This window comes from Danio rerio, chromosome 25, assembly GCF_049306965.1.
Source record: "Danio rerio strain Tuebingen ecotype United States chromosome 25, GRCz12tu, whole genome shotgun sequence".
Lineage (NCBI taxonomy): Eukaryota > Metazoa > Chordata > Actinopteri > Cypriniformes > Danionidae > Danio > Danio rerio.
Window position 1 is genome coordinate 23,084,212 of NC_133200.1, and position 18,619 is coordinate 23,102,830.

At 34.9% G+C, this 18,619-nt stretch overlaps 1 protein-coding gene across 2 annotated transcripts in view; it reads right to left on the bottom strand.

The window, feature by feature from the left end:
* Positions 1–2,908: 2,908 nt before the first annotated feature.
* fbxo31 (F-box protein 31) overlaps positions 2,909–18,619 on the bottom strand; it is a 31,339-nt gene continuing 15,628 nt past the window's right edge. For both annotated transcript variants that reach the window (XM_021470691.3, XM_073943143.1), the window contains 7 exons: positions 18,296–18,372; positions 11,957–12,124; positions 9,971–10,045; positions 9,783–9,892; positions 9,368–9,521; positions 6,121–6,449; positions 2,909–3,876 (listed from right to left, as the gene is read on the bottom strand). In XM_021470691.3, the coding sequence (XP_021326366.2) occupies positions 3,654–3,876; positions 6,121–6,449; positions 9,368–9,521; positions 9,783–9,892; positions 9,971–10,045; positions 11,957–12,124; positions 18,296–18,372 (1,136 nt within the window). In that variant the 3' untranslated portion in view covers positions 2,909–3,653. The remainder of the gene's footprint in view (positions 3,877–6,120; positions 6,450–9,367; positions 9,522–9,782; positions 9,893–9,970; positions 10,046–11,956; positions 12,125–18,295; positions 18,373–18,619) is intronic.

The window sequence follows — 18,619 nt, forward strand, 5'->3', positions numbered from 1 at the left end:
CAATTTGACTACTTTTGACTACTAATTCTAGGTTTAGAAATCCCAATTTTGACTTTTTTTTTTCTAAAAATGGAACGTTCGTAACTTAGTTCTAAGAAGAAAACGTAAAAGTGCCAAATACAAACACAAAAATCCCCCCAAAAAAGCAGGATTACATGTTTATGCCTTACAAATGCAAGATATACAATGCAATTGTGCTGAAAACATAAGATGTAAACTCCAAAAATTCAGTGAAGTGACGATTCTTCAAAACCGAGATTACGTTTAAAACTTACAATTATAAAGTTAAAAATTACGAATTCATGCCTCACAATTTTGACTACATTTTCTTTGTAATTCTAGGTTTTGAAATCACAACTTTTCCCTAAAAACAGTAAGCTTGAAAACTAGTTCTTAGAAGAAAAATGTAGAACTGTGAGACACAAACACAGTTACGTGGTAAAATGTTTGTAAAGATTACAATCTTGAAAAATTTTCGACTATGAAAAAAGTCTAAATCCCAATTTAACAACTACAAATTTAAAACTTGCAATAGCAAAAAAAAAAAGAAAAAAAAAAGAAAAGAAAAAAAAACAATCTCACAGCAATTCAGAGATTTTCGATTTAGTGGCTAAGTCTTATGAATTCGTACAATGTCATTCGTACATTTTAGTGTGATTTGCTTATCCCTCAATGACGGTTAGGTTTAGGGGCGGTGTTTGGTGCCACACCTCCTTTAAAAATTTTACAATTATGTACAGCTGAATTTGTTGAAATCGTAAATGTAGAAATCTAAGATGTTTCTAATTTTAAACTGAACGAAATAAACACTTTTATGAAATGTAAAGTTTTAATGGTAAGAAATGTACAATTCGATGAAAAACAAATTGCAAAACACAATACTGAGGTTATACCTTACCGTAACTCAAAATTAAAGTCAAGATTAAGAGATATAAAATTAAATCGGTAACTTTACAAATACCAAAATGTTAACTTTACAATTACAAATTTGGAATTTAGATTTATTCACAAATTACAAGATATAAATCCGTAAGCGTGAAAAAAAATATTTAATCACAAGTTTAGAGCTAAAAAAAATGTATCGTTTCAAGAAAAAAATTAAATAAAATTTTATTAAATAAACAAAACACAACTTAAAGTCACAAACTGAACTTGATTAGAACTTACATATGTAGAAAAAAGTTTAAATCGTAATTGACAAAATAAATAAATGAAAAACTGCAAGACTTCATTTTGCAATTCATAACTTAGGATTTTTATATAAACTCACAAAATGTAGAAATAAAAGTGCAAATTGTCCATTTAAAATGTGGGGAAAAAACATGTAGACTTGCATTTTTTTTCAGTTTCCAACTACAAACTAAGTGATTTAAATGCAAAACTTACAATTTTGAGTTTATACCTTGAAAAACTATATAATATCAACTTGCAATTGAGGGAAAAAGGTCAAAATTCTGAAATATGAAGAACTGACTTTTCCTCCTAAATGTAAGGCTTAAATTCGCAAGTTTAAAACATGCTTCTATGAGAAAAATCTGAAAAAAGTGAGAGAAAAGTCACAATGTCAACTTCCAAAATAAAAGTCAAACTTGTGAGAGGTAAATTGAGTAACTGAAAAAGGGCAAACTTTGGAAAATTACGTTGCCAATTATGACTTGTATTTAATCTTTATTTATTGATTTAATTCTGTGGCGAACAAAAGCTTCCATACAGTAACTTTTCGTTTTCAATTTCAACAGCATTATAAATCTAAATTAAATAAAAGAGTTTGGCAGATATTGTTTACGTCATATTAATGGATGCAATATGAGGTGATAAAATGGACAACATTTGCAGCGACGAAACAGCTGGAAGTCTTTCGCTTTTCAACAAGAGTTGACAGAAGATTGGAAGCATTTTCCAAGTACAATGGATTTTGTTTATCGAGGAACAAAACAAAAATGCTTAAAAGACGTTGCCATGTTGAGAACAAATGCGCCTAAATAATTTTTAAAGCACAAAATCACAGGATTGGAGTTTGGGATGTGTCTATAATGTATCAGAGGCACGCTCAGAAGAGAATAAGGTGGATTTCTCATCCTCGTAATCATCTCTGTAGCCATTTTCAGGTTATAAAAAATAAATTAATTAAAAAGCTGATAAGAAAAGGCCTAATATAATACAACCATATGGCCGTTTTGCTGTAGATTCACTACCAGTCCAAAGTATGGGATCAGTGAGATTTTTATGTATTTACTCATTTACAAAAAAAGACTTTTATTTAATGTAAAATACAGTAAAAATGTAAAAGATTATTTCAATTTAAATTAACCTTTTGTTACTGAATATTGTTTAGGATGCTATTCATTACGGTTATTTGAAGCTGAATTTACTTCAGTATTCAGTTCAGAGTCTTGTGATCCTTTAAAAAATCATTATAATATGATTTAAAGATGGAGAAATTATTATTAATATTATTAGTGTTGAAAATCATTGGGCTGCTGCTTCTTTTTGGGGAAATTGTGATAATTTACTATTTAAAAGTACCAGTAATAAGTATATATATATATATATATATATATATATATATATATATATATATATATATATATATATATATATATATATATATATATATATATATATATATATATATACACATACAATGTAAAAGATTATTTCAATTTAAAATTAGATTTTTCTTACTGAATATAGTTGTAAATGTAATTTATAACTGTTATTTAAAGCTGAATTCACTTCTTTCTTCATTTGAGTGTCTCATGATCATTCAGAAATCCTTATATCATGATGATTTGGTAATCAAGAAATCATTATTATTGTTATTAGTGTTGAAAACTGTAGGGCTGCTTCATATTCTTGTGGAAACTGATAAATTACCATTTAGAAGTACCAATAACAAGTAAGGTTATTTTTATTTATTTATTTAAAAAAAAGACATTTATATAATTAAAATTGTTAAATTCTAAAATGTTATTTCAATTTAAAATATTTTTATTGCTGAATATTGTTTTTAAATGTATTTATTAGTCTTATTTAAAGCTAAATTCACTTTAGTCTTCATTTCTGTGTCTCGTGATACTTTAGAAATCATTATAATATAATGATCAATTTTTTTTAATATTATTATTATTATCATTAGTGTTGAAAACTATACCGAAGTTGGCAACCCGGAGGTGTTACAGACTACAAAAGGCTGAGAACTAAATTACGGGAGTTTTCCGGTAGAAATAACAAAATGGGAGGGTGGCAGGAGATGGGTCTAAAATATGGAAGACTCCTGGGAAAAATGGGAGTGTTGGCAAGAATGCGTTCAATTGTTGTTCAATTATTATTAATTATTATTAATACTAATAAGTAAACAAATAATAAGAAAGATTAGAGAGAAAATTCTGCTTTAAATCACAATAAATAATGAATTTCATTTTAAAACATGTTCAATTCAAAAACTGAACATGAATTTATTTTAAATTGTTATATTATCTTTTTTGTATTTTTTTTTGTATTTTATATTTTAAATTAAATAAATCCAGCCTTTTTAAGCACAATTTTTTAAACACTTAAAAAAATCATACTGATCTTTAACTTCCGACCGGTAGTGTACACCATTTGCGAATGGGAGCAGAAGTGCGAGCGTGTAACGTGTGTGTGATCTATCAGGACGTCCAGGACTGCATGTTGCGGAGCATGTTCTCGAAGCGCTGCATGCTTGGAGCCTGAGCATGGGTCAGCTGATCGGTAAGCCTGCTGTAGAGACTGAAGGACTTGAGCTCCAGCCAGATGAAGCCGAATCGATCGTCATCAAACAGGATGAACAGACCCGGCGTTCTCTCTGGACTTGTGAAGCCGTGACCTGCGATCAGGCCAGTTCCGTAAAAACTGAAAATGCAGAAAGAAAATCCAGTTTACAATTAAGCTAATGCACTTTCATCTTCTTTAAATAAAAGAAAAAAATTAATTTACACAATTTTATTTTTGCAATGTTGTTTTATTTATGTTATGAATCCCTTTTTTTAAAAGTATATATAAAAATATATTGTCATTATTATTACAACCTAAGCTCATTATGGATACCCCGTCTACATTTCTGGAGACTGCAAATTACATGCCAGGAAGTACGTTTGTTTGCAGATTTTATTTTTGCGAATCTACTAGAGACGCTAGGTATGCTTTTTCAGATCTCAAATTTCTTTTGCGAGTGCCATTCGTGCTTGCTCTTCTAACTTAAATCCACTGCTGCAAGCCACTTTTGACTGATCCCTACCACTCACCCCCTTCCCTAAACTGAACCAATAGTGTTTTCAAAAGCACAGATTGACCTGATCACCTTCTTCCATAAACCATGTCTTCAAAAGCAATCCAGTAAAAGAAAAGCACTCGCGCCTGCCTGTTTTTTTACCACACTTTTGGATCTTACCATGTTCTCACCCAGTTATTTACTTATTTTATTTTTTGTCTTTTTTGATTTTATTTTACCTGCTTTCTAGAACTGTTTTTCACCGAACTCTCTCTCAACTCCGCTCTGCCTCCCAAATCTGCAAACGTATGCGGTGAGCCACTGGCCAAACTGTTAACACCAGAAAAGCCGTGCACATGAAGGCAAGCAGTCAGCTGGTTGCGCAAAAAAAGAACAGAGGCCGGTGGTGGCGTCATACCGCCCTGTAGGTTTGAAGACGAAATGCAGCCAGACTTACCTCTGGCTACATAATTTGTGCTCTCCAGTAATGTAGACAGAGTAGACACTCATTCAGAAATGTAGACACTCATTCACAATGAGTCTGTGTTGTGTTATTATTATAACAGTGCTTGTTTCTTACAAAAAAAAATATAATAAATAATTGGGCTGTAAAAGTCCAAATTATAGATGTAAACTCAAAATTCTGTGAAGTTACTAATTTTCAAAACCAAGATTTAAGTTAATCAAATTTTGAGTTAATCAAAAGGTTGTCAAAAGACTATGAAAAAAGTCAAAATTGTAACTTTACAACTACAAATTTAGAACTTGCAATTACAAAATAAATCCCATAACTGTGAAAAAAGAGAATTTTTTTTTTTCAGAAATGCAAGATAAATTCCCATTTTCAATTTTAGAGCTTGCTTGTTTGAAAAAAAAGAAAACTAAATTATGATGTAACAACTCCCAACTTATAAGATTATAAATTATAACATATAACAATCACAACATTACAATTTTAATCAACTTATACTAGTCCATAGTAAAACGTATAATTGCATTATATATTTGAATTAGTTTTATATTTTAATATATTATATGTACATAATGTAAACATTTAGTAATTTCTGATTTCAAGTGCTTATGTAGCATTCATTCACTTATTCATTCAACATAGTAATTAAAAATGAAACAAAACAATTAAAAATATAGGTTGAATATAAATCATATTTGGAAACAATTCTTTTTTAGATATTAAATTAATATCTTAAAATCTGGACTTTTATTTTGTAGGATTGTTCTTTTTTTTACAATTTTGACTTTGTTTTCTATACAATTTCTCATATACAAGGATGTTCTAAACTTGAACATTTATGCCTTGCGTTTCTAAGGAAACGTTGGTACTAAAAATAATACTGAAAAATAGTCACTTCGCAGAGTTTGATTATTTATTAAAGATTAAAAGATAAAAAAATTAATAATGTTTTTTATTACCATTATTATTATTTATACAATAATGATCCTGTATTTTACATTTGATTGTTTGATTTTAACTCCATAAAGTATTTATATTAATGTATATTTATTTATTTTGGCTAGTAATTTATTATAATTTATGCAGATCCACTGCTTAGAAAAAGACTTGATCATCTAAATGAATAAGATCTTTCCAAATAGAGCTATTAAAATGGTGAATTCATCTGGTGAAATTATATTTATATGGCAATGTATAACACGGTAAAAACAAAACATTGCAATGTCAGATTTTTCTAATATCGTGCAGCCTTAGTATAAACTCAAAATTGTGAGTTTTTGTTCTGCTGAATTTGATTGTAAATTTTCTACTTATAAACTTTTTATTTTGTGTTCATAGTTAATAAATTAAATAAAAAATAAACTTGTTTTCATAATTATATGTGTGCGCATTAGAGAGTGTAAACGTCCCTCACCACATCTTGCATGTTCGAGGGTAAACTTCATTTCTCGCCATGACCCCCAGCGGCAGCACGAAAGCCTGAGTTTTAGGAGCGGCAGCAGCTGCAGGCTCCTCGTCCTCCGCTCCAGCAGGGGGCGCTGAATCTGAGGCCTCTACTTCGGACTCTGCTGCCTCCGCTTGGACGCCCTGACTTTGTGAGGCTCTCTGTACTTCCTCGTGCACTCCCAGCACCAGGCGAGAGAGCTCCTCCATACTGCGTTGCTGTTCCAGATCTGGCAGACGCACGGGACGCTGCAGGTCAATTTCCAACGTCAGCTGACCTGCCGGGACATTCGGATCACCCTGAAAAATTAACAAAGCAAATAGAGCTGGGTATGAAGACAATAGCTGTGTCCCAAATCGCATACTTATGCACTATTCTATGCCATTTTGTAGTATAAATAGTGTAAGTAGTGCATTCACACTGAAAACTCTTAAAATAATAAGTGCACTTTAATTACCCGGATGATGCACTCATTCAGCCGCTAAAATGAAGTGTGTAATGATGGACACTTCACGCACTCAACGACTGCAGGTTTGCTTACGCAGCGGAAGGGGCGGAGCTATCGGACGCACATGTTGGATAACTTTATTCATTTTGAATGGTGAAAGCAAAATTCTCCTACGAGAGTGATAATAGCGCCTCCCGATGGTGAATGCGGTTTTACTCACAGCAAGTAATATTTGATAATTCGGTCGTTTATTTAACTTATTTGGCAACCGTCAAACATCATCAGGGAAACGGTTTGAATTCCTGCTTATTAAAAACAATAGTGTGCCATTTGGGACGACACTACATACATGTACTATCCTGTTGAGTGTGTAAGTGCATAAGTTCATAGTGCATGAGTGCATAGTGTATAGTGTGCCATTTGGGACGCAGCTAATGCTTTAGGCTAGTTTTTACCAACAGACAATGTGACAGGCAAGTTTTTAACAATAGACAACACTCCAGGGTAGTTTTTAACAGTAGCTAGTGCTTTGGGCTAGTTTTTAACAACAGCTAAGGCTCGGTTAGTTTTCAAGTACAGATGGTGCTTTAGTCAAGATTTAACAGCAGACGGCGCTCTAGGCTAGTTTTTAACAGCAGACGGTGCTCTAGGCTAGTTTTTAACAACAGACAGTGCTCTAGGCTAGTTTATAAACACCAGACGACATTCTACGCTAGTTTCTAACAACAGATGACCCTCTAGGCAAGTTTTTAACAACAGACAGAGCTCTAGGCTACTTTTTAACTGCAGACAATGCTCTAGGCTAATTTTTAACAACAGACAATTCTCTAGGCTAGTTTATAAACACCAGACGGCGCTCCAGGCTGGATTCTAACAACAGATGACACTCTAGGCTAGTTTTTTAAAGGGCCATGAAACGTTTCAGCAGGATGTTTTCACACCTCTAGTTTGGAAAAAGTCAGGAAAGTGGTTAGTCTAGCTCTGTTTGGGTGGGAGTGTCAAGGGAGCGAAAATGGGCGGGGTTTGAATTAAATAGGAGTTGCCATTTGGGTACATGCTGCTGACCGAGGAAAAGCAAACACACACACGCAGGGGAGAAAGACAGTGTGTTTAATGACGGTGAAATGTTTGATACCGCACGCCGTATAAGAGAAAAAAGCCTCTGCATTTCTTTGTAACTCAGATGCACTCAGTAGGTCAGAAAGCCGTGTGTGTGTATCCTGTCACAAAATGCGGTGAAAATTCAACCAGCGGTTAGCAAAAGTTTGCTTGCAGTGTTCACTTGTTTACACACAGAGAGCAGCATTTACAGCGGATCTTTCAATATTGTAGTGATATTAACATACTGTAAACTAAGTAACTTAAGAATCATTTTGACTAATGTCTGTCTTTAAACACTAAGAGTACTGCTGACCATACGAACTATAACTTTGCCAACTGAATGAACAAAGAAAGGGCCCTGATTGCACACACTTACCGAATCTGTAGACAAGACAATCAGCACATATTGGAGCTGCGTCTTTTTTTAAAGGAGACGAGCAGCAAATCAGGATCTCACCATTGATGAGAAATGCTCTTGAGTAAAAAAAATGTTTCAAACAAACAAATTTCCACCGCGCGTCGCGAGTACTGATCCACACGTGAGTACAGCAGTGCTCTCATAGAGAGAAAATGAAACAAAACTTTCACATTATGAAAGCAACACTGGCGAACCGTATCTCCAAACAATTCTTATTCTTTTCCCACAACTTTTGGCAACAGGACGTGTGTTGTCTCTCTGCCGTCTGAACACTGTTTCAGGTACAGTCTAAGAAAGCTAGCATGCATATTGATGAAGTTGCAGCACATGCATAATGGAGCGCGCTGATTGGTTTGAACCAAGCCTTACTAATGAATGAATGCAACACACTCAGAGACGTAATACGGGACACCCAGGTACAGACGTCCAGTCTACACGCTGGAATACTAAGATCTCATGGCCGTGACGCAGCTTCAAAATTTCGTTTCAAACCGGAGGTACAAATTTGCTCGAAATAACGCAAAAACAACTAATTTTCACTTTTTAGTGAGATATATGTGTCCTAATAATGTTTTTAGCCGTGTGGGACACATAAACAACAGACAACCATGCTCTAGGCTAGTTTTGAACAAAAGGCAACTCTCTACGCTAGATTTTAACAACAGACTACATTCTAGGCTAGTTTTTAGCAACAAACAACTCTCTAGGCAGGTTTTTAGCAACAGACAGTGCTCTAGGCGAGTTTTTAGCAAAAGACAACTCTCTAAACTCGTTTTTAACAACAGACAGCATTATAGGCTAGTTTCTAACAACAGATGACCCTCTAGGCTAGTTTTTACAGCAGAAGGCACTCTACGCTAGTTTGAAAAACAGACAACCCTCTTGGCTAGTTTTTACAGATGAAGTGTTTTTGCTGATAAATATAATTTTACATTTGGAATAAAACTCATCCTCTTTTAAAGCTATTTAAGGTAGAGTTCACCCAAAATTTTTAATTCTGTCATAATTTGCTCACCCTGTTTGACTTTCTCCATTTCCAGAAAATGTTTTCTTTTGTGTTCAGACAAAAGAATCTCAAGGACTAAGAATCACTTGAGAAAGAGTAAATATTGAGCAAATTTTCATTTTTGGATAAACAATCCCTTTAAATGTGCATTAAGAAACACATCTTATAATTTTAATACTTTGTGCAGCATCACCAAATCAGGTGGTCATCGCGTTTAGGCTGGAGCTGTGGCTATGTAACTCACGGTGAGTTTGGTGGCTTTGGCCTTGGAGCCGTGGAAGCTCAGCATGATGATCTCCAGGCCATGGCTGCCATATGTCCCTTTGAAGAGGCCTGGCTGCAGGAGGTCTGAAGGGAGGCACGGAGGCAGATATATCCGCCGGTATGTCAGGCAATTACTGAAAAGAAAAACACAAATTTAACATTTACAACACTAGAAACACATGATGTCATCTGACTGGAAACTGAAATGGAATATAAAAACTACATTAGCTGTTCATTTTGGAATGTCACATACAAATGCTCAATGGCAAAGCTGAGATGTGCAAACATTTTGAAAATTCGCAAATAAATCTTACGCACACAACTGGTTTTTCTAATAATTTCACATGTACATAGCTAGTTAGTGTTCTGGGTGAGGAATAGTAAAGAAGACGCACTCGTATTGGCTGGTGTAAATGAACTTCATGAGGATCAACTCCTGCATGTGCTCGTGGAAAATGTCCTCCAGCGTTCGTCCCCATTCCTCCTCCAACCACGTTCTGAACTCCTACGCAAGAAAACCGAAGACAAGACAATTCTGCCATAGTATTCCTTAAAATCTGTGCAAGCATCACTGCTCTCTTACCTCTTGCCTTCCTCCAGGCATTCGATGGTGATCGGTCTGGTTGCACTTGGTGGAAAATTCATCTTTCTTCACAGTCTGGAAAAAGTATAAAAGACAATTTGGGGAAAAACAGACATGGTGGTAATTAGTTTTCCAGTAGTAAACACTTAATTAGGTACACTGTTTGTTAATGCTAATATTAGCCAATTATACATGAGCAACTCACAATCTGATCTGATTCACAATCAGGCATGTGGATATGAACAAGGAAGATGTGAAGAAGAAAGATTATAAATTTGTACGACATAAGTGTAGTTTGTTATTAATGTCAACCGCCTAATGTAAACTGTCAAGTATAAAAGGAAAAAAGGAATACAACAATACAGTTAAATCATAGTTATTAAGCCATAGTACTGCAGATTAATACACATTCACCACCCACTTTATTAGGCACACCTGTCCAACTGCTCGTTAACACAAATTTCTATTCAGCCAATCACATGGCAGCAACTCAGTGCATTTAGGCATTTAGACATGGTCAAGACGATCTGCTGCAGTTAAAACTGAGCATCAGAATGGGGAAGAAAGGAGATTTATGTGACTTTGAATGTGGCATGGTTGTTGGTGCCAGATGGGCTGATCTGAGTATTTCAGAAACTGCTGATCTACTAGGATTTACACACACAACCATCTTTAGGGTTTACAGAGAGTAGTCCGAAAAATAGAAAATATCCAGTGAGCAACAGTTCTGTGGGCGCACATGCCTTGTTGATGCCAGAGGTCAGAGGAGAATGGCGTGACTGGTTCCGGCTAAAAGAAAGGGAACAGTAACTCAAATAACCACTTGTTACAAATGAGGTATGCAGCAGAGCATCTCTGAACGCACAACAGGTCCAACCTTGAGGCGGATGGGCTACAGTAGCAGAAGACTTCACCGGGTCTCCCTCCTGTCAGCTAAGAACAGGAGACTGAGACCACAATTCACACATGCCCACCAAGATTGGACAATAGAAGGTTCAAAAAACATTGCCTGGTCTGATGAGTTACGATTTCTGCTGCGACATTCAGATGGTAGAGTCAGAATTTGGTGTCAACAACATGAAAGCATGGATCCAGTCTGCCTCGTATCAATGGTTCAGGCTGGCTGTTCAGGCACCGTGTGAAAGCACAAACCATCTCAGACTGGTTTCTTGAACATGACAATGAGTTCACTGTACTCAAATGGCCTCCACAGACACAAGATCTCAATCCAATAGAACACCTTTGGGGTATGGTGGAACGGGAGATTCGCATCATGGATGTGCAGCCGACAAATCTGCAGCAAATGCGTGATGCTCTCATGTTAATATGTACCAAAATCTCTGAATAAAATTTCCAGTACCTTGTTGAATCTATCCCATAAAGGATTAAGGCAGTTCTGAAGGCAAAAGGCAGTCCAACCCAGTACTAGTAATAAAGTGGCCAGAGAGTGTATATTGTGCAGCCCTACTATAGGTATAGTCTTCATATGACTATGGCGATTTAAGTCTATAATATTGTGTATGACAATGTTTTTTATTTATTTATTTATTTATTTAAAACAAATCAAACAATTTACACAATCTTTACAAATTTATATTTGTATTGTGTCCTCATGGTCAGGGAACAGAGACTTTATCTGAGAATTTTTAAAGGACTGAACAGTTTTGAGATTTAAACCAGATGATCAAAGTAAAGTATGCTATTGTATAAAACACTGATTTAGTATTTGTAAAATAAATAAATAAATCCATTATGCTAAATGTGTTATAGATCAGTTATTCCTAACCATGTTCCTCGAGGACTACCAACACTGCATGTTTTGAACGTCTCCTTTGTCGGTCACACACATTACAGGTCTTTCAGTCTCTTCTAATAAGCTGATGATCTAAATCAGCTGCGTTTAAGAAGACGTGGAACATGTGGTTCTCCAGGAACGTGGTTGAGAAACACTGCTATTAGTGGCACTACAAACATTGTGCAATCTACCTGAATGTCTCCTTTATGAGGCCCTTTGTGTCCGTACATACATTCTACTGTGGCTTTGTTTTTCTCCCACATGTGTATGCGGAAAAGAGGCCGTCTGCGCATAGGGTCCTCCACACGAGGGTCGTGGGGCGGTAAATACATCCAGCCAATGATGAACAGCCCATCAACCTAAAATGATGCTCGAAAGAAAGAAAGAAAGAAAGAAAGGAAAGAAAGAAAGAAAGAAAGAAATGAAGAAATAAATAAAGGAAAGAAAGACAGAAAGAAAAAAAGAAAGAATGAAAAAAGAAAGGAAGGAAGAAAGAAAGAAAGAACAACAAAGAATGAGGTACACATCTGAAATTTGTGACGTTTAATGGCTGTGGTTTGCAATTGTATGTAATTTAAAGTGTTTCACTATTTAATATACAGTTTTATACAACAGTTCTGTCTGGTTTCTTGAATCTTATTGGCTGAAAACAGTGCAATATTCTGCAACAACAGCACTTGTACAGTCTCTTCCCCCTTGTGTATTACTCCGCCCAAATAAAGTGACAGCAGATTAATAAACTTACAACAGTTTGACAAATATTGCAGCTGTTAGACAACATAATGTGCTTTTGAGGCTTTTTTTTAAGGTGAGAATGTAGTTGTCTAAATTGCAACTATGTAGTTTACTTATAAGGATAATTTTGAAAATATTTATATTTTAAAGACTCGTCAGCGGCCATAAACCTGTCACTGAGCAGAGCAAAGAAATTGATGCTTCACGTTTTCTCAGTATAAGTTTCAAACTACAGCTGAACAAACCATTATAGAACAGATAAGTGATACAGATCTCTCACTTTTGCATGTTGTAGTGCTGTACTTATAACATAGTAATATACATAGTGATATTGTGATATCCCAATTGCAACAGAGAAACACCAGAAAGAGAAATCTCTGTAGACTGATGGCATTTCATGCCGTTTAGCTTCATAATCTTAAAATGTCAGCAAAAGCACCTGTTTTATTATATTTATAGACATTACACTAGAGAATCATTTAAATACTAGCTCTACAGTGATGTTGGTAAATGAACAATTGTTTCTGCTGTTCTGATGTCAGCTGCAGATGTGAATGAATGGCGGAAGAATGTAGTTCATTGAACAAAAGAATTTTTGAGACACTCAGTGTTTGACTTTCTTTTTCATACACAATTATGTCGAACTGTTGTAAAAACGCAATATCACAATTGCAGCAGTGCGATATGGCTAAATGTTGGCCTAAAGTCCAAGCATGCCTAGTGTCAATATACAGCCATATTACACTGCTTCCCATGTGATATCGCTCATTAATATGTGACAAGCCATGGGAGAATTTATTCCACCCACTAATAATTAGTGGGTTATTAATTAGGATTATTATGGTCTAATTCAGCGGCTCCCAACAGGGGGTCCCGGCCCACAAGGGGGCCTCATCGAGCTTTGTGGGGGGTTGCGTCATATTTAAAAAATTTCTTAGCAGTGGACAATTCGGAGAATGATCATGCTGCCTTAGCTCATTTTATTCCCTTGCTCAGTGGTCCTCGACCATCGGTTCGTGGATCAATTGGTACCAGGCTGCACAAGAAATCATAAATTAACTATTTATATTTTATTATTATTTGAGTCTGAACAGTGTTTTATTTTGAAAAATGACTGTATTCTTTTGCTTACATCTCGGTCACTTTAGCATCGAAATTTAACCCAAAAGCAGCAAAATGAGTAAGACACAGATGTCTTTGGAAAGTTTCTTTGCCAAGGGAAAAAGGCCAAGTAAAGGAACTGCCAAGGAATGGATCCGCAACCCATTTTTCAACAAATCAGGTGAATCAAGCATGTCTGATCAACTGATGGAGATCACAAATGACGGCTGCCTTTTATGTGTTCGCATATCTCGTATTTCTAGAGTTTGCACAAGTTTGTTGTTTCCAATGGAGGTGCACGGTTTGTGCGCACAAGCGGTGTGATGTGCTGTGACAAGAATTGACAGCATGTAGCGAATATTCACATTTCGGAAAAATTCGTTTTCTCAGACAAACACAGAACACACCAACACTGCATTGCTTAGTACTTTTCTCCATAAATAAAACTTGTCAAGCGTTGACCGCTCCCAAATGATAAACAGGTTGAGGACCACTGTCCTAGCTGACCAAAATCGGACAAATTTGTAATTCGTCCTCCACAAAAAAGAATCACTGATTCGCCTGCTAGCAGTCCTCACACTACTTGATAGAGCATAGCAAATAACATGCAAGTATTAAATTGTAATAGCCTATATTGATTTTTCCCCTTATACACCAGTGTAAATACTGATATTTTTGTTATTGAATTTCAAATAGGGCCAAGTTAAAGGAAAAAGGCTTATGTTTTTCAGTTACAAATGGCCTACCGATGTTTTGCTTTATATTTTACATTAGGCTATTATTTGTGCATAAACATATCAAGATATAGTAATAAACATACTGTTTGTTTGAAAACAACATTTTTTGTCATCATTACTGCAAAATTTTATGAGGGGTAATATAACTAAATGTGGAGGGGGCCTCACAATATCTTCCGGGGAAAAGGGAGTCTCAGTCAAAAAAAGGTTGGAAACCACTGATCTAATTCATAGTAAATTCAAAATGTTTTATCAAATAACATACTTTTTCTAGTTTTTTTTTTAAATATGCATCCAAACATTATTTCCTGAATGACTTTGAACCATATAAAGCCAAAGTGATCTCAATAGTATGATTAAATAACATATTATCTGCAACTTTATCTGCAAAGATACTATCTAAACATTTACATGAATTACATTAGAAGTAGAAATTTAATACAATTTAGTGCACTAACTAAAAGCAACATTCTAAAAAATTATAGGCTGCATCTGAAACCGCCTACTACTCAGTAGGTACTGCATCTGAATTTAAGTATTAACTTTACATTATGAATGTGAGCAGTATGAATGGAATTCAGATGTACTACATCCTCCATTTTGTCATGATCACGTAACCTAGCCACATGAGTTGCGTCGCTTCACTCCCATTCATGAAATCTCTCGCGGGGCATTATGGGATAGCGCAGCGTGCATGGAATGCACACTTTAGAATCTTGCCGGAGGTAGTAAGTCATGTGGGTACTTCTCGCATACTGTTTATCAAATTCTATGAATTAGAACATACTACTCGGCTCGCAAACTGTTTTTAGCGTACTATATAGTATGAAAGCATGTGATTTCGGACACAGCCATTGTAAATCAAATTTAATTTAAAATATCTACTTTATGCTTTGAGTGATTTGATAATTGTGGGTAAATTTAAATAGTAAATTTAGTCTCCAACCTTATTTTTTTGAAAACAAATAACTTAATGTTCATGTTTAATGCTTCATGCTTCATCTCTCAGATGTTCTATTGTGCAGTCTATTTTAGATCCTCAAAATAGCAACGTGCCAGCAATGCGCCTTAACACTTTAGACCAGAACGCATATGGGTGCACAGATGAATGCAAATGGATTTGCTATTTAAACAGTGTGGTGCAAAATGTCAAAATGACACCTTGTCAAGCTGAAACTAGCAAACAACATTTGCATCGCAGTTTGTGCCATGTTGCGTCAGGTATATGATAGGGCTCTTTGTCTTAAAAATGTCCCTAAGTGCATGCCATTAAATAGTTAATCACTAATAACACATTTCCTTCTTTTTTATGTGTTTACATCATAAAGTTAAAGTAAGCATGTGCATGAAACATCTATTTACTCTATTTTTTGTAATTTTAGTGATAAAAAAATACATTTTGTGTCTGTCCCTACATTCTGGTCAACTCTTGTTACATCTGTTATGAAAAGGCATAAAAATCTGTAAAGCACTTATATTAATACTAATGCTTACTATACACCAATAGTACATTAATTATATGTTACTTGTTATTGTGATATTTCACTGAACTTCTCATTCACTTTTTTGAAAACTATGATATGACAAAATATGACATAAAATTTGGTTTTAGACATGCCATGTGATATCTGGTTTGAGGCTATTATCTTAAGCTAAAGCACAAAATGGTAAAAAATGTCAACTCTGTACGCAGTTTAAAATGTTTAACAATCAAACGACAGAATCTCATTTAAGCTTTCAGATGTACTTTTCATCAATAATGGATTCAGTTCACTGACTGTACACTATACATTTGGTGTATATCAATCCAGTCTAAACAGAAAATACTTGAAATATAGCCACAGTTCTGAGATGAATCATATTTATGCTATTGACATTAAAGCTAATGGCTAAAAACATCACAGCTATAACCACCACATTATATATTATGTGCTCGAATGTTAAAGTTCACAATGACACATCAGCCATTTTACAAATGCTTTGCTTAGTATCATTCCTTCAACTCGATTGTCACTTGAAAAGATAAAAAAATGAGGTTGTCAGAGTCCAAAAAACAACTGTACTACTCACACCCTGCTAAAAAAAACAAAGCTAAAGAACCCAGTTCATATAAATGAATCGCATATCATAATCAGTGTTTCCTCAAGGTTTACAGTTTTGTCTACATATTTGACAGAACATTTTACATAATTTACATAGAATTTTATTTGGGCAGAGTGAGAGCGAGAGACAGAGCTGAAAAGCATGTACAGGGCTCAAAATTAACTCTTTTACTTGGTAGCACTTCAAAAATTTAGGAATACCAACTTAAAATGAATGAGCACCACTGCAAATTGTATAATAATGTAGTTATTGTAAAACAACAAGCAGGACTAACAAAAATCAGAAACAACTATATCACTAATTCTGTGATGATTTACTGATATTTGCGCAATAATTACAAAATGAATGTCTAATAATCATAAAATGTTAATGATCTTGATGATGACAATGATACTAACAATGAATAACATTACTCATGATCATTCGGTCTTAAATGTGCTTGAATGTGAGTTATCTGCTATATAAAGTAATACTGCTATATTATGAAAAATAAATCTGGTTTGCAGTAAACAAAAATTAAGCATTGCAGTAAGAAATATTTATTTTGAACTAAAGTTTTATGCGCGTGTCAATTTAATAAACAAATAATATTTCTGCTACAAAACAAACAAAATATAATAAATCATTAATTTCAATGCTCAAAGCAGTCATCAATAACTAGATAGAAAAATAGTTTACATCTCAAGAAAGAATAGACAAAAGAAAGGAAATCTCACTTCTGCCACTCTTTAAAAGTTTTGGTTTGGGTTTGTGTCATTTTAAATGCTCAGTCTCAATATGCTCTGATTTATATTTTTCTATGTTTGTGAAAAAAAGCAGGCGAGTCAGCCAGCCCAATATATAAGCAGGCAGAGGAGTATTCTTGCGATGACCACCGGCACAAAAACCGCTGTTTTTTCATGAGCCGCAGTTTCACAGTTTAACTTAAAGGCAAGCTTCTTCTGCAATGATGTAGAGTGTTAAATTCTACATTTAGCGGACATTTGCGCTGAACACGCAGTAAATGCAACGCATCGAGATTCGGGCAATTAAAACAGCTGATCCTCTCCGAGACTTTCTGCACTCTCTCCGAAAACACTCGATTGATTTAAGCTGGTGGATCGACATTCACAGCATTATCTGTAACTTTGGGTGGGTTTGCAAACATGTGTACTTTTCATTGCGTCTTCCTCAAACTTCAGTTGTTTGCATTACCCTCGGTCACAAAAGCTCCGTTATCTGACAGCGTAAAGCCTTGAGTGATTGACAGCTAATATGAACCAATACAGCGGCAGGGAAGACCGATTTAGCATGTTTTTAGAAAAAAAAAAAAATCAACAGGTCGCACTACAAACATTACATGCAGTCGCACAAATGCTCCCAAATGTATTATAAGTTCGCATAGATAGAAATTTCGGGTGCATGTGCGACCAAAATGGTTGCAATTTCAAGCCCTTCATGCCTTTGTGTAAATAAGATAATACATATGGCTATTTAGCTGTTTAAAAGTTGTGATCTGGCGCTATAAAAATACAAATAACTTGACTTCAAGGGGGACGGGGAAGGTGAGGGGAGGGTGGGATACTGATACTGCTATGTTACCTTTACCATCATATAACATCATTCCACAACTTCTACTTGCTTTAAAAGTGAGTTTGTTTTACTGGGAAACATTCTGCTTTAAAATAACTAAGTTACTGTTACACTTTAGAAAAATGTTGTTAAATAAAGCAGTTTAATGTTTTGTGTCTAAAATTTTTACTCAATTTCAGTCTATTGAGATTTACAGTGTTAACACCCACCATATCACTATCACAATATGTACATCTTGTATTTAAATTCTAATTAAATTGTGTTATTGTTTTGTGATCTTACCACCACATTCAGCAGTCCTCCATAGGGCCCGATATCAGGCTGCCAGAGACCCAGAATATGCCGATAAGGATGCAACACTAGAAAACAAGCACAAACAATTAATTAATACATCACAAAGTGGCTTAGGCGCATGTTCAATTGGATGAAATCATTTGCGCATGGTGCAGGAACTCATGAATGCTTGTGTGTTTAAATGAATCCAATCATGAGCCATGCAAAAACCTGAAACAAAAATCATAATTCTTTGCTAATATTAGTCAATTCTTGCTCAGGTTTATATTATCTGCATCTCACACCGTCAGCTCATGTTAGCACAGCTGCTTT